Below are 14204 nucleotides of genomic sequence, written 5' to 3' on the forward strand. Positions count from 1 at the left end.
GGGGGGCTGCGAGAGGAGGGGGCCACCCGGGCCGGGGAGAGGGGTGGGCGCCACGGGGTGCTTACTGGGTGATGTCGGTGAGGTCGTCCCTCCCTCGGTAGTTGTCGTGGTGGATTTGGTGTCAGGAGAGACGGCCAAGCGGGGCATGCCAGGGGGAGGTGGCGGCGCCAGCATCTGCGTGGGCAGGTAGTGGCTGGGCACTTTCACTTGACCACTTCCATTTAACTGGGGACACAACACAGACAGAAAAACAAACAGCACAAGCCATTAGGAAGCATGCGCAGCACCGGCATCGCCGGGCCGGTGAGCCCCCGGTGCCGCCCGGCACACACAGAGCATCCCTCACCGCTGGCACGAGTTTGTTGGGTCTCAGAGCAGCCCTGAACGGTCGGCGCCAGCGACAGGGAAATCACGGCGGTGCAGGGGGGGTTCAGGGTGGGCTGGGGGGCACCATGCCCCGTGGCGGCGCGTGCCGGAGCCAAGGCGCTGTACCCACCTCCCTGCGGCAGCGGTGCGCCCTGGGAAGGGGCACCCCGCGGCGGTGGCACAGCGCTGGCCTTCGAAGGCTCCTGTACCAGGTCCCTGCGCCCGACCCGGCGGGGGGCTGCTCCGAATCCGGCCTCCGCCGGCCCGGCACTGAGCCACTGTGCCGGGAAGAGTGGCCGTGCCTCTCACCCTGGCATCAGGCCTCACTGGCGAGGGGCAGCAGGCAGGTGCCAGGCAAAGCTCAGAGGGGCTCCCCGAGCTTTCCTCCTCAGAGCGGGGGGCGCGGGACGCAGGAGGGCACGAGAGCGGGAACGCGGACACCCCCAGCCCCTGGCTTTGGGCACGAAGGGAGCCCGGGGGGGTGGGTGCGTGAGGTGCTGGGTGCGTGGGGTGATGGCTGTGCAAGGTGCTGCATGCACTGGGTGCTGGGTGCATGGGGTGCTGGGTGCGTGGGGTGCTGGGTGGGGGGGTGCCGGGTGGGGGGGTGCATGGGGGGCTGAGTGCGCAGGTTGCTGGGCACAAGGGGTGCTGGGTGTGCTGTGTGTGCAGGGTGCTGAGTGTGTGGGGTGTGGGGTCCACGGGTTGCTGGGTGCGTGGGGTGTTCGGTGCGTGGGGTGCCAGGGGTGTGTGGTGCCGTGTGCGTGGGGTGATGGCTGTGCATGGGGTGCTGGGTGCGTGCAGTGCTGGGTGCGTGGGGTGCTGGGTGTGTGGGGTGCCGGGTGCATGGGGTGTTGGGTGCGTGGGGTGTTGGGTGCGTGGGGTGCTGGGTGTGTGGGGTGCCGGGGCGAGGGAGGGCACACAGCAGCACGGCGCGGCCCTGCCACCCTGTGGGGCCGCTGCGGGACACGGCGCAGTGGTGGGGCTGACGGGTCACCAGCCGGCTGCGCGGGCGGACGGGGCACGCAGAGCCCATCGCTCTCCGGGCGCGCTGGCAGACGGTGGCTCTTTGGCGACGGTCACACATCCCCTGCCAGAGGCACCGCTCCCACCAGACACCCCCGGCCCCAGCTGACGGCTCAGCCCCAGCACCCACCGCCCTGTCCCCCTACAAGGCCCCGCGCCGAGCCAGGGGACGGCACCTCCATCGCCGGAGAAACGAGGTGCCAGCACCGACCAGGTGCAGCGGCGCTCCCGAACCGACGCACGGCACTGCCCGGAGCCGCTCGGCCCCAGCTCCAGCGCCAGAAACACCGTACCGGGCTGGGTGCCGGCAACTGGGTACGACCGGAGCACCCCGACTTCCCCCGTGCGGCGGCGGCAGCGGTGGCGGCGGCAGACAATCCAGGGGACGCCCCTCCAGCAGCCCCCGGCGCCCCACGGCGAGGTCGGTGACGGGATGCAGGGATGGGGCTGGATCCTTACCGGTCCGGGCTGCTGGTTGGACGGGTCGCAGGCCAGCGAGACGAGATCTTTCAGCGGGTCCTGCGGGTTGAGATGAGGCGGGTACCGAATGGCCGTGTGGGGGAAGTAGGTGGAGGCCGTCTGGGGGAGGATGGAGGTGGTGGGGAAATGCAGCGCAGACGACGGGTGTGGGCTTCGAGCAATACCTGCGGGCGAGAGCAGAAGGGGGGGGACCCACGGGCGTCAGTGCAAGCCAGCCGCTGCCCCAGCCCCACGCCTGCGCGCTCGCTCGCTCCGTGCCTCAGTTTCCCCACCCAGACACTCACCGCTGTGCACCGCGATGACGGGACGGTGGTGCTGCGTGAAGCTGCTCAGCCGGGGCGAGGAGTCCTGTGGCGACGGGCTGTTGAAGGGGGACTTGTCCATCTCCGTCTTCTTCACGGTGGGGGAGATACCTGGGGGAAGCGGGACACAGCGTCATGCCCCAGCACCTGCTGTGGGACCCCGAAGTCCCAGGGCTGCTGCCAGCCTGGCCCGGGGTTGGGGGGCACCTGGGTGTTCGTGGGGTGAGGGGCACCCTGGGGACAGGCTGGGCATGGGGAGAGCGCGTGGGTGCGAGCGTGTGTGACGTGCACACGTCTGTGTGCGTGCACGAGGGTGTGCACGTGTGTGGGCATCTCTAGGGGTGCACATGCACACGTGTGTGTGCACAAGCGTATGGGTGTGCATGAGTATGCACACGCGTCCATGTGCGTGCATGTGTACAGGTGCAGGTGTGTGTACCGGCGCGACTGCGTGCACCTGTGTGAGCGCGTGCACATGCACACGTGTGTGCAGGCGTGTTCACCCACGGGCATCAGCCGGCGCGTGTGCGTGTGCCTGTGTGCACAACTGCATGTGCAAGCGCTCACGCGTGTGCCTGTGTGTGCCCACAGCTCTGCGTGCGTGCGCGTGCCCACCCAGGGCCGCCGTGGGTGCCCTCACGGGTGTCCCCGTGACCCTGCAGCCCCCACTGGGCTCCCACCCCCCCGGCCCCGGGGCTGGGGGCTGCGTCCTGCCCGCACAAGGAGCTCCTGGGGAGGCAGAAAGGTGCCGGCCCGGGGGGTGACCCCTCCAGGGACCCACAGCCCCGGCCCCCAGGACCCCCCCACGCAGCCTGGGTCCCCCAGGGCCACCCCGGGGTGCAGGGACGAGCGGGGGGGGCAGCGGGGGCGTTAATCCCCCGCCACCGAGGCTTTAGCTCTGGCCATTCGGCCTGGGCCCGGTAATGGGTTTAGCCCCTTCTCAGCCGGGGGTTAGGAGGATTTCCCAGAACATCCCGTACGGGATTGCCAGAACCCCCCCGCCGCCACGGCTGAGCCCCCCGCCGCCCCCCCAGCCCTGCCCCGGATCCGGCCCCCAGCGGGGACAGGGACGCCCCTGTGCAGCCCCCTCCTGCCACGTGCACCCATGTGCAACCCCCCGGGACCCTCCTGCCCTCCTGTCTGCCCCCACGGCACCGGCCCCATGGGGCAGGATGGGACACGGCCTCAGGCACTGTGGGGCACCATCCTGGGGCAGGACTTGCTCGCCCCCAGCCTCCTTGCGACAGGATCGGTGCCTCCAGCCCCCGGCCGGGCACCCCCCGCGCTCTGGCAGGGCTGGGGGGCCGGGACGGATCCTGCCCCGCTGCTGGGGTGCGGGAAGGCAGGAGGAGAGCCAAGGGGGAGAGAGGGAGGAGCGGCTCCTTCGCCTGCAGCGTGGAGGGCCCAAACCTTCCTCCCTGGGGCGTGGGAGCCAGCGTGCCAGTCCCACAGCATCGCTTTAATTAGCCCAGCCCCCTCTTTTCTTAATGAACAGCTAATTGGGGCTGTCTAGACAGGAAAGGGAAAAAAACGCCAAGCAAGAAATCAAGCTGTCCCTGCGTGGGGCTGGGGCTGGGCTGGCCCCAGAGAGAGCACCTATAGGGAGAGCCCCTGCCTAAAGGGGGGGGGCCCTATAGCAACACCGCAGCACCTACAGAGAGCCTGTGCCTAAACGGGGGGGGCCCTATAGCCACACCGCAGCACCTATAGCCAGCTCGTGCTTTGGCCTGCGGGCCCTATAGCAGCAGGAGGGCACCTATAGGGAGGGCCCTATAGCAGCAGGAGGGCACCTATAGGGAGGGCCGTACAGGGAGGCACCTACCCCCTTCCATGTCCTCTGTCCAGTTGCGGCTGCTGCTGGTGGGGGAGTTGGAGGAGGTGTAGTACTCGCCCCCCGGGCTGGTGTCGATGTCGTCCTCCATGGACCCCGACTTATGTCGTTTGCTCCTGGGGGGCAGTGAAGGGATCAGCGCCAGCCCGCAGCAGGACCCGGCCTGTCCCCGCCTCCCCCGCGGCCACATGGCCAACGGCCCGCGGCCGTGCTCGGGCTGGCCCTGGCATCGCCCCGGCATCGCCCTGGCACAGCCCTGGCATCGCCCTGGCATCGCCCTGGCACAGCCCTGGCATCGCCCTGGCATCGCCGTGGCATCACCCTGGCACAGCCCTGGCATCGCTCCGGCATCACTCTGGCATTGCCCCGGCATTGCCCCGGCATGGCCCCAGCGCTGCCCTGGCATAACCCCGGCACGGCCCCGGCAGCACCTACCCGCTGGAGGAGGTGCTGGGCAGCGTCCTCCTCATGCCGGTGCTGGAGGGGTTCAGGTCGTAGGCCAGGTGGCCCTGCAGCTCCCCCAGGGAGAAGTTTGGCCCTGTGCCTGTCACCACCGGCGCTGTGGGGAGAGAGGGGGATCAGAGGGGGCCTGGCAGTGCCCCCCGCCTGGCAGGGAGGGGACCCCCAGCCCGCAGCTGGGATGGGGGGGCTGTCGGGATGCTGCCGTGACCAGGCAGCTCGGGGCAGGGGTGGTGGCGTCATGGTGGCACTCACTTCGGGACACCTGGATGAGCTCAGTGACGCTGAACACCCCCGAGGTGACGAAGCTTTCCTGAAAGTCTGTCGAATCTGCGTGGGAGAGAGTAGGAGGTGCTGGGGGCGGGGACAGGACCACCCCTCCTGCCCCGCACTGCTCAAGGGCACCCCAACATCCCCAGATCCCTTGTAACGTGTCCCCCCCCAGCCAGCTTCACTCCACCTCCCTCCCCCAGCAAGGGACCACCCTGACCAGTTCCCTCTGCCGAGGACACCCTGGGGCTGCTCCGTGCCTCAGTTTCCCTGCAGCTGAGAGCACCAGCAGGGCTGAGGGCTGCACCCCCACCGTGGGACCCCCATGGCAGCTGCTGTCCCCGAGGGACATGGCCCTGGCAGGGCTCTGCCAGCCGTGGGAGAAGGCTGAGGCCATGCCCAGCTCATTGCATGTGCCGGGCAGCGGCTGGCTGGGGCTGGGGGGCACCGGAGCAGCTGGTGGGAGCTGCTGGCGCAGAGGTCATGGTCACCTGTCGAGGGGGGCGCGTCTGCTGCAGGGACCCTCGGGATGGCCTCGGGTGTCCCTCAACCCCTCGCCCGAGCCCTGCCCGCCCCGCTCACCCAGCGTGATGGGTTTGCTGTCCTCCTGGTCCGAGCCGATGCCTGTCCGGGGGCTGCTGCTCTGCTCTGCATCTGCGAGAGGAGAAAAGGACCTGGGTGAGCCGCCCCACGCCGGTACGAGCCAGGGACACCGACCAGCCGACGGCCCGGCAGCCTCCCTCGCCGCTCTGCTGGGTGGGAAACTGAGGCACGGTCTGGCCAGTGGCTCCCAGCCCACAGGAGCACCACGACCGAGGTGGCATGTCCCCAGCCACTGGGGAAGAGCCACAAAGCGTCCCTCCCTGCAACCCCCCGCCGGCGACAGGAACGGGGACACCCCCGCACTGGCATGCAGGACACGGGTGCTGCTCCCCAGGAGGGAACCCCACGGCGCTCGACCCGCCCCGAGGCAGGGTGACAGCCGCCCGGCCCCACTCCTGCCTCCTTCCCTCCTCCTACCCATCCCACTGCCGTGACCCATCCTTGTCCCACTGGGCAGCATCACCAGAGCTGGGCATCATCCTCGTCACCCCGTGGCACCTCATCCTGCCTCCCCCAAGCCCCCCGGAGGGCAGCAGGGCCCCGAGGCAGCACCCACTCCCACCCATGATGCCCTTGCTGTCCCCCCTCCATCTCAGCTCAAAACAACCTGAGCTGAGCTCAGCGGCACGGGCACGGGCACACCATGGTATGGCACACCATGGCACACCACGGCATGGCACACCATGGCACACCACGGCACAGCACAGCACACCACGGCACCCTCCAGCTCCCCGCACCCCCCCAGCGCCCGTGCCGTGCTCAGAGCACCCTTCCTCCCCGGCGCAGGCTCGGCCGCGCGTCCCTCACCGGCTGCTCCCAAAGCCCTTCCCAAACTTTCGCCATGTGTTTCCCCTCCTCCCCGTCCTTCCTCCCGCTCCTCCATCCTCCTTCTCCTCCCACCCCTTGGCCTTCGGCGTTTCTCTCTCGCAGCTCCGGCTGATGCCAGGAACGGGCTGCAGCAACCCGAGCAGCACCACGCAGGCAGCACCCGCCGCTGCCCGCCCGCCCGCCGCCGCTTCGCGCTTTTTCCCTTTCTTTTCCTTTTTTTCTCCCCCCTTTTCTCCCCGCCGCCCTGCGCTCCCCCCCAGGCCCTGGCACACACGCGCAGCTCCTGGCAGGGTTATTTTTGGCCGGCCAGGCCGAGCCATGCGGGCAGCGGGACCGTGCCACCCCCCACCCCGACACCCCCCTGCGCCGCCCTCGCCACCCCCGGGGCCGCTTGACGTCGACGCCGAACGCAGCCATTTTGTCTCCCTGCCCAGCTGCCAGCCTCCCTCCCCACCCTCTCCCCACGCCGGCCTGGCAGCCCCCTCACGCTGGCGGCCCCCTGGCATCCCGCCCCAACGCCGCATCCCGCCGCCAGCCAGCCCCGTGCCCACGCGCTTGCCTGCGCGCTTGCCCGCACCCTTGGCTTCCTCCAGGCAGCCATTTTAGGGAGCAGAAATTCCCCCAGTGATGGGCGCGGGGTGGTTTTTCCCCCCCTTCTCTCCATTTTCTTTTTTTTTTTTCCCCTTTTTTTCCCCATTTTGAAAGCTGCCGCGTGCCCAAGCGTGCGGGAGCGGGCAGCGGGGGCGAGCGGGGCACAAGCGAGCCGGGGAAGGGGCCGAGCAGCAGCAGGGACCCCCCGCGCGCCCATGGGCACCGCGCGGCCGGACACGGCCCCTCCTCGCCTCTTAAAACAACAAATCTCGCGGCGGCTCTGGAAGTGGTTAGCGGTGGAGCCTGGCCAAGGCGCGGGGCGGTGGCTGGCGGTTGCAGCCCCGAGGCCGGCCTGGCTCCCTGCGCCCCCCTCGCCGCTGCCTCGGGGCTCCCTGGCCGCCCCCGGGATGGCACCCAGCTGCCCGCTCCCGCGGGTGCTCGGCCACCAGGACCCCCCTGGGATGTGGCCTCACCCGACAGCCTCCAAGGTGCCCTGCACGACCCTTGGCTCGCCCACGGGACCTCCCATGATGGCTTGTCCTGAGATACCCTGCACAGACCCTGCTCACCCCGAGATGCCCCACGTGGACCTTTGCTCCCACAGGACGCCTGGCACAGCCCTTTGCTCCCCCAAAAGCCACCCCAGCCTGGCGTCTGTTCACCTAGGGCACCCGGCAGGGCCACTCGCTTACCCTGGGTACCCTCCTGGGTGCCCCCCGTGTCTGGGTGCCCCCACACCCTCCCACCAGCATCACCCTGACCCAGCACTGCCGATACCACCCCACCCACCCCTGTTCCTGGGAGGCACCCCGCAGGCCTCCCCCAGCCCGAGCACCCCAGTCCCAGCCACAGCATCCCACGGAGCACCGGGGACTTGCCCGAGCTCCAAGGCTCGGCAGCAGGACTGTCCCCTCCCAGCACCCTCGTGTCGCCGCCAACGGAGGCACGCGGGTGTGAGGCCGGGGGCTGTGGGGTTGGTGCCCCCGCAGCTGCCGGCGAGCCCCACAGCTGGGCCGGACGAGCTCGCCAGCAGATTTCTGGCTGCCTCCCCCGGCGCGGCGCAGCTGGGCCAAACTCTGCTCTCACCGCCATGTGACGGCTGCCTGCAGCCGGCCGGCGCGCGCTAAAATGGCGAAGGGAGCACGGGGCTCCCACCGCAGCCTCGCTCCCCCCAGGGCACATTTTGGGGGGGACACCCCAAATCCAGTACCCAACAAGTTGCTCGGCCACACCGGGAAGGGGGAAGAAGCCTGGGGAGCCCCCCATGTCCCCGGGCCTCATTGACGGGGGGCATCCTGCACCCTCCGCACCCGCGGGGCCGGGATGGGGGCTGAAGGTGGGGGCGGGGGGCCCTGCTGCCACATTGTGGGGAGCCCAGGGGGGACGGGCTTCAGTGCCAGGGTCCCCCCGGCGTGGAGGGGGAGAGTGCTTGGTGCCCAAACAGGTCGATCGGATCGCTTTTAAAAATAGCAAAGTGTGTGCGGGGGGGGGGGAGGGCTGCCCGGGCTCCTGGCCGCGTTGGCAGCCTGGACCGATGCCACCCATTGAATTATGGATCCTCGGCACCCTGGCCCCGCCGGCTGGCAGGCTGCCGCCGGCCCCACGGTGACTCCCTGCCCGTGGCCTCAGCGCATGGGAACGACCCCCGAGCAGCGGGGGGCAGCCCTGGGGGGGGTCCCTGCAGGCCGGGTGCCCCCCAGGGCTGGCGTGGCTGCAGGAGGGCCCTGGCTCCATGCCTGAGCACTGACAGTAACAGGGCACGGCGTTACCGGCAGCGGTGCGGGGCGCAGGCGCGGAGGCTGGAGGATGCTCAGGGCTGGTGGAGCCGCTGGCTCCAGCATGCGCGGCCCAGGCCCCCTGGCAAGGGCAGCAGCCTTTCTCCCCCCGCAGCCCTGCCAGTGACAGGGCAGGAGATGGGAGAGGGCTCAGCCCCGCCGCCTGCAGGCTCCTGCCCCGTGCCTCAGTTTCCCCTGGGGTCAGCTCAGGGCTAAGTCCCCTGGCGAACTGCCCCCCTGACCCTCTCTCAGTGGGAGCGCGGCCCCAGCATCCACCCAGGAGCAACGCACAGCTCCCCTCGTGCCTCCAGCCCTCCCCCACCGCGTGCATCACTAGGGCCCAGAGTGAACAGCCTGCTCAGGACCGGGGACATCTGGAGGCCTGAGGGAGCCTGAGTGCTGTGGGGCAGCGGCCCCGCTCCAAGGGCTACGGGTGGGTGAGGCTGCAGGGGGGCACGATGTGAGGGTCCCTCCCTGCCAGACACCCGGCAGCCCCCACCCCACGGCGGCCCCACTGCTCTGGGCGGCTCTGCCTGTCCCACGCCGGGTGGGCTGGGGTGGCCCTTACGTAAAGCCCAGCACAGACCTGCTTGTGTAACCTCCTTTATGTAACACCCCCAGAAACGCCACGTGCGCCGGGTAAATCCCGGCTCAGCCGGGCTGCCCAGCGCCCCGGGGGCACCGGACCCCTCCGCCGTGCCCTTTATAGCGCCCTGCTCCCCCTTGGGCCCCCCCCGCCGTGCCCGGGGGGCTGCGGTGCTGCGAGGGGGTGACACGAGTTGGCCGGGTCTCAGCCCCGCTCTCTGCCTGCAGCGGGGGCGGCCGCTTCTGCTCCCGCGGCCCAGCAGAGCCTCGGGGAGGCCCCGGCCGGAGGCGGCCCCCGGGGCGGCGGGGGGGGGGCCGGGCGCCCCGCTGCCACGTTCGCCGGCGGCCGCCAGCTGGCCCGGGCCCGGCCCCGCGAGGCGCGTTGGCTCCGGAGCGGGCGGGTTTGTCCTCGGCCGACCCCGGCCGGCGCGGGGGGACGGCGGAGCCCGGGGAACCCCCAGGCGGGCGGCGCGGCCGCCCCCTCGCTCGGCCCGGCCAGGCCTGGGCCGCATCCAGGGCCGAGCGGGGACAGATGGCAGCAGACGGAGGGACAAAGGGATGGCTGAGCCTCCCCCCCCCCCGCGGGACCCTTCCTGCGCGGGGTGCTGGCACCCGGCCCCTGCAGCCCGGGCTGGGGGGCACCCGGGGGTGCAGCTGCTGGGAGGGGACGGGAGGGAGAAAGGCGAGAAAGGGAGGAAGGGAGGGACAAAGAAAGAAAAAAGGAAGGAAGAAATGAAAGTGGAGAGAAAAGGGAAAGGGAATGGGAGAGAAAGAGGAGAAAAAGAGAAAAGAGAAAAGAAAAAGGAAAAGAAAAAGAAAAAAGAAGAAAAACAAAAAATAAAAAGAAAAACAAAAACAAAAAAGGAAAAAGAAAGAAAAAGAAATGGAAAAAGAAAGAAAAAGAAATGGAAAAAGAAAGAAAAGAAGAAAAAGAATTAAAGGAAAAAGAAAAGGAAAAGAAAACAGAAAAAGAAAAAGCAAAAAGAAAGAAAAAGAAATGGAAAAAAAGAAAAAAAGAAAAAAAAGAAAGAAAAAGAAATGGAAAAAAAAGAAAAAAGAAAAAGAAAAAGAAAAAAGAATTAAAGGGAAAAAAGAAAAAGGAAAAGAAAAAAAGAAAAAGAAAAAGAATTAAAGGGAAAAAAGAAAAAGAAAAAGAAAAAGAAAAGAAAAAGAAAAAGAAAAAGAAAAAGAAAAAGAAAAAGAAAAAGAAAAAGAAAAAGAAAAAGAAAAAGAAAAAGAAAAAGAAAAAGAAAGAAAAAGAAAAAGAAAAAGAAAAAGAAAAAGAAAAAGAAAAAGAAAAAGAAAAAGAAAAAGAAAAAGAAAAAGAAAAAGAAAAAGAAAAAGAAAAAAGGAAAAGAAAAAGAAGAATAGGGAAAGAGTTGTCAAGGAAGATGGAGAGAGGGAAGGGAAGAGAGGAGGAAGGCAGGAGGGCAGACGGGCAGGAGGAAGGAGAAGGGAGATGGGGGGAGCAGGGGGACACCCCAGCTCTGCAGGTGCAGTCAGAGGGTCCCAGGCCTGGCCCCCACCTGCCCCAGATGGACCCACTGTCCTGGGCATCTGCTGGGGCCTGCCAGCATCTCACTGCCCCACCAATACCAGCCCCATGGCACGGCACAGCCCCACAGGACAGCACAGCCCCACGGCACACATGGCACAGCCCCATGGCATGGCACAGCCCCACAGCACAGCCCCGCGGCATAGCACAGCCCCACGGCATTACACGGCCCCACGGCACGGCACAGCCCCATGGCATGGCATGGTCCTACAGCATTACATGGCCCCCACGGCACAGCACAGCCCCACGGCACGGCACAGTCCCACAGCAGAGCCCCACGGCACAGCCCCATGGCACAGCCCCGTGGCACAGCCCCACGGCACGGCACGGCACAGCCCCACGGCACGGCACAGCCCCGTGGCACAGCCCCTCACTGTGGCACAGCCAGCCCCCCCCGCAGAGTCCCACAGGCTCCCCCCAAGCCCCCATCTCACCCCACAGACCGCAGGCATCGCTCCCAGTGCATTGTGGGAATCTCCTGCCCCGGGGCCGAGGTCTGGGGCCCCACAGGGCTGGGGGGGGGGGGGCAGGTTCAAGCCCTCCCCGGGGCTGGCTGAGACCCGGCGCGGGGGCCGGTGTGGCAGGGGACCCCAGGCCCCAGCTGTCGGTGCCAGCCCGGCTCGGGGGCGCGGCGGCATCTGTTCGCCCCCTCCATGCCCACGGCCGGCGGCGGGGGGGAGCGCCGCGGGCATCTGCCGCCCCAGCTGCCCCTCGCCAGCGCGGCACGGAGCCGGGCGCCCGGCCAGGATGGCAACTGCGGCCCCGGGGAGGGCACGGCGCTTGCCAGCGCGGGGGGACGGCGGGTGGCGGAGGCGGGGGACGGCAGGTGCTCGTGAGACAGAGCTCGCTCATCTTTTATTCATCGGGCGCCGAATGGCGTGGGGAACCGCTCTGGGCCCTGGTACCCCCCCGCCCCAGCACCCCAGGACGCGGCGCCCCGTGCCAGGTCCCTGGCAAGCACCGCTCACCCCAGCCGAGCCCGCGGGGCTGAGCACGGGGCAACTCGCTCCGCTGGTGAGGCGGGGCTGGGGCTGCCCGTGCCAGCGGGGCACTGCGGGGAAGCCGGCCGGCTCCGGCGAGCCGCTGGCGCGGCGCACTGCGGGAGAGCCGGGGAAGCCCTGACCTCCCCAAGGTCGCCGGCACATCGATCCGGAGAGCTCCAGCGCGCCGACATCGCCCCGGCTGCTGCCGCCACGCGGGGCCGGGCATGGGGACAGCGGGTCCCCCCGGCAGTGACACCGCAGGGTGCGGGGATGGCTGCGGCCACCGCGCCCTGGGGAGCCCCTTCGCAGCCGCCTCTGCGGCACGCGGCTCTGGGGGGCAGGAGCCCAGCCCCTCTTGATTGCCCGGTGCCTCGTACCCTCGTGCCCTGTCCCGGGGGGTCCCTCCTCCCGGACCCACCGGGCTCTGTCCCCCCCGCTCCCCTCAGCCCCGGCCCCCCTGGCTGGCCAGGAGCGGGGATCCCTGGCACGGGAGGAGGGTCCGCATGCGTGTATCTGCGTGCGGGGGCTCTCCGGGCTGCCGGCGCCCGGCGCTGCCAACAGCAGACCCCAAATATTGTGCACCCCATCAACCTCCTTGCGACCCTGCCGATAAATATTTGTGCAGGGGGTGGCGGAGCGGGGCTGCCCGGGAAACGCCCGCCCCTCCATCTGTGGGGGCCGCGCAGACGCTTGGCACAGGCGGCCTGGCACAGGCGGCCTGGCACAGGCAGCCCGGCGCGCTCGGGACGAGAGCCCTGGCACGGGCTCCCCGGCAGATTGGTGCCATCTGCCTCGCGCCGCAGCCAGCCGCGAGGCTGCTGAGGGGAGATCCGGGCCCGCCAGCAACGGGAGACGAAGGTGCTGGCACGGCGTGGCGGTCCCTGCCTCCCCTCGGTGCTGGCCATGGCAGCGTGCGGGGGACACCGGGTGCCACCCTGGGGCCCAGCGCCTGCTCGCCCTGGGCACCCATCTGCTCCCACCCCGTGCAGCCCTGGGGGGGCACGCCCGGGCTAAGCCGCCAGGCACTGCCAGGAGAAGCTCAGGGCAGGGCACAGCCTTGCCCCCGCCGCCCTGCTGAGCCCGTCGGCTGCGGGGTCCCTGCCAGCCCCGGAGCACCCCAAAGGGCGCGAGGGGCCAGTACTGACCCTGTCCTGCCTCCCCCACCCCGGCTGCTGGAGCCCGGCTGGGATGGGGTCCAGGGATGGGGGGTACCAGGATGGGGATGCAAGGATGGGGGGCACGAGGAGGGGGATCCAGAGATGGGAGTCCAGGGAGAGAGGGTGCCAGGACGGGGGTGCCAGGATGGGGGTTCAGGGATGGAGGCACAAGGGTGAGGGCACAGGGAGGGGGGCACCAGCCCCCCCCAGACCGGTGGCTGCCGTCAGGAGCTGCTGGGAGGGGTCTCTGTACCGCTCCGACAGTCCCGCACCGCGGGCGGGGGAGATCGATCACCATTTCACCGCAATGCTTTTGACTTTCACCAGCGACCTCCGAGCTCCCCCCAGCCCCCCCCGCTGCACACCCAGCTCTGGGCTGCAGCGCCATCCCCGCCCCCACTGCGGTGTGCACAGCCCGGCCCTGCACCCATCCTGCACCATCCAGCACCATCCAGCACCCAGCCCTGCACCCATCCTGCACCATCCAGCACCCGGCCCTGCACCCATCCTGCACCATCCAGCACCCATCCTGCACCATCTAGCACCCGGCCCTGCACCCATCCTGCACCATCTAGCACCCATCCTGCACCATCTAGCACCCATCCCTACTCCCATCCAGCACCATCCTACACCCAGCCCTGCACCCATCCTGCACCCATCCAGCACCATCCTGCACCCATCCTACACCCAGCCCTGCGCTCACCCGCACCCAGCCCTGCTCACATCCAGCACCATCCAGCACCCAGTCCTGCTCCCAGCACTGCACCCATTCTGCACCGAGCCGGCACCCACCCTGCCCACAGGGGCACCGGGGCCGCGGGTGCGGGGCAGGGCGCGCCCGGGGCTGGTGCTGCGCTGCTGAGCACTGGGGAGCAGATCCAGGCGTCCAGCGCTCCCCTGCACCCCACGGCCGCCCCCTCGGAGCCTCCCCCCAGCCCAGCATCGCTCATGCCTCAGTTTCCCCATGGGCACCCGGGGGCACGCAGAGCCGGGCACGTCTTCCAGGCAGAGGAATGGGGGGAAAGCAAGAGCCAAGGGGCAGAGCTGGCCCTTGGCATCGGTCTGGGGGGGCCAGGAGCTCAGCCCCGCTCCAGGCTGCCCCCAGCCCCAGGTGGGGAGAGCGGGGCCGGGGGGGCTCCTTCGCCGCCTCCCCTCCCCAGCGTTGCCAGAGCAGCGGCTGGGAAATTGTGCTGACACCAGCGAAACGGGCCGGGCGTAGGCGGGGGAGCGGAGCGCCCACGTGCTCCGGCCTGATAACGGGGGGCTGCGGGGGCTGCGGGGAGCCGGAGCTGCACGGCTGGGGGGGAGTGCGTGGGTGAGACCCCCCCAGCCTCCTCTTCCTCACCCCCCCGGCCCCTTTGGGGCTGGGGATGCTGGGGGGGGGGCTGGCTGCAGG

General features: G+C 68.9%; 1 protein-coding gene across 5 annotated transcripts in view; it reads right to left on the reverse strand.

Moving 5' to 3' along the window:
- The window catches only part of NFIC (nuclear factor I C), a 47071-nt gene that overhangs the window by 9506 nt on the left and 23361 nt on the right, over positions 1-14204 (reverse strand). For 3 of the 5 annotated variants that reach the window (XM_068420767.1, XM_068420764.1, XM_068420763.1), the window contains 7 exons: positions 5314-5385; positions 4717-4791; positions 4438-4561; positions 3994-4118; positions 2154-2282; positions 1849-2033; positions 66-225 (listed from right to left, as the gene is read on the reverse strand). In XM_068420767.1, the coding sequence (XP_068276868.1) occupies positions 66-225; positions 1849-2033; positions 2154-2282; positions 3994-4118; positions 4438-4561; positions 4717-4791; positions 5314-5385 (870 nt within the window). The remainder of the gene's footprint in view (positions 1-65; positions 226-1848; positions 2034-2153; positions 2283-3993; positions 4119-4437; positions 4562-4716; positions 4792-5313; positions 5386-14204) is intronic. The other 2 variants (XM_068420765.1, XM_068420766.1) reach the window with 1 other exon arrangement.

This window comes from Nyctibius grandis, chromosome 31 (assembly GCF_013368605.1).
Source record: "Nyctibius grandis isolate bNycGra1 chromosome 31, bNycGra1.pri, whole genome shotgun sequence".
Taxonomy (NCBI): Eukaryota; Metazoa; Chordata; class Aves; order Nyctibiiformes; family Nyctibiidae; genus Nyctibius; species Nyctibius grandis.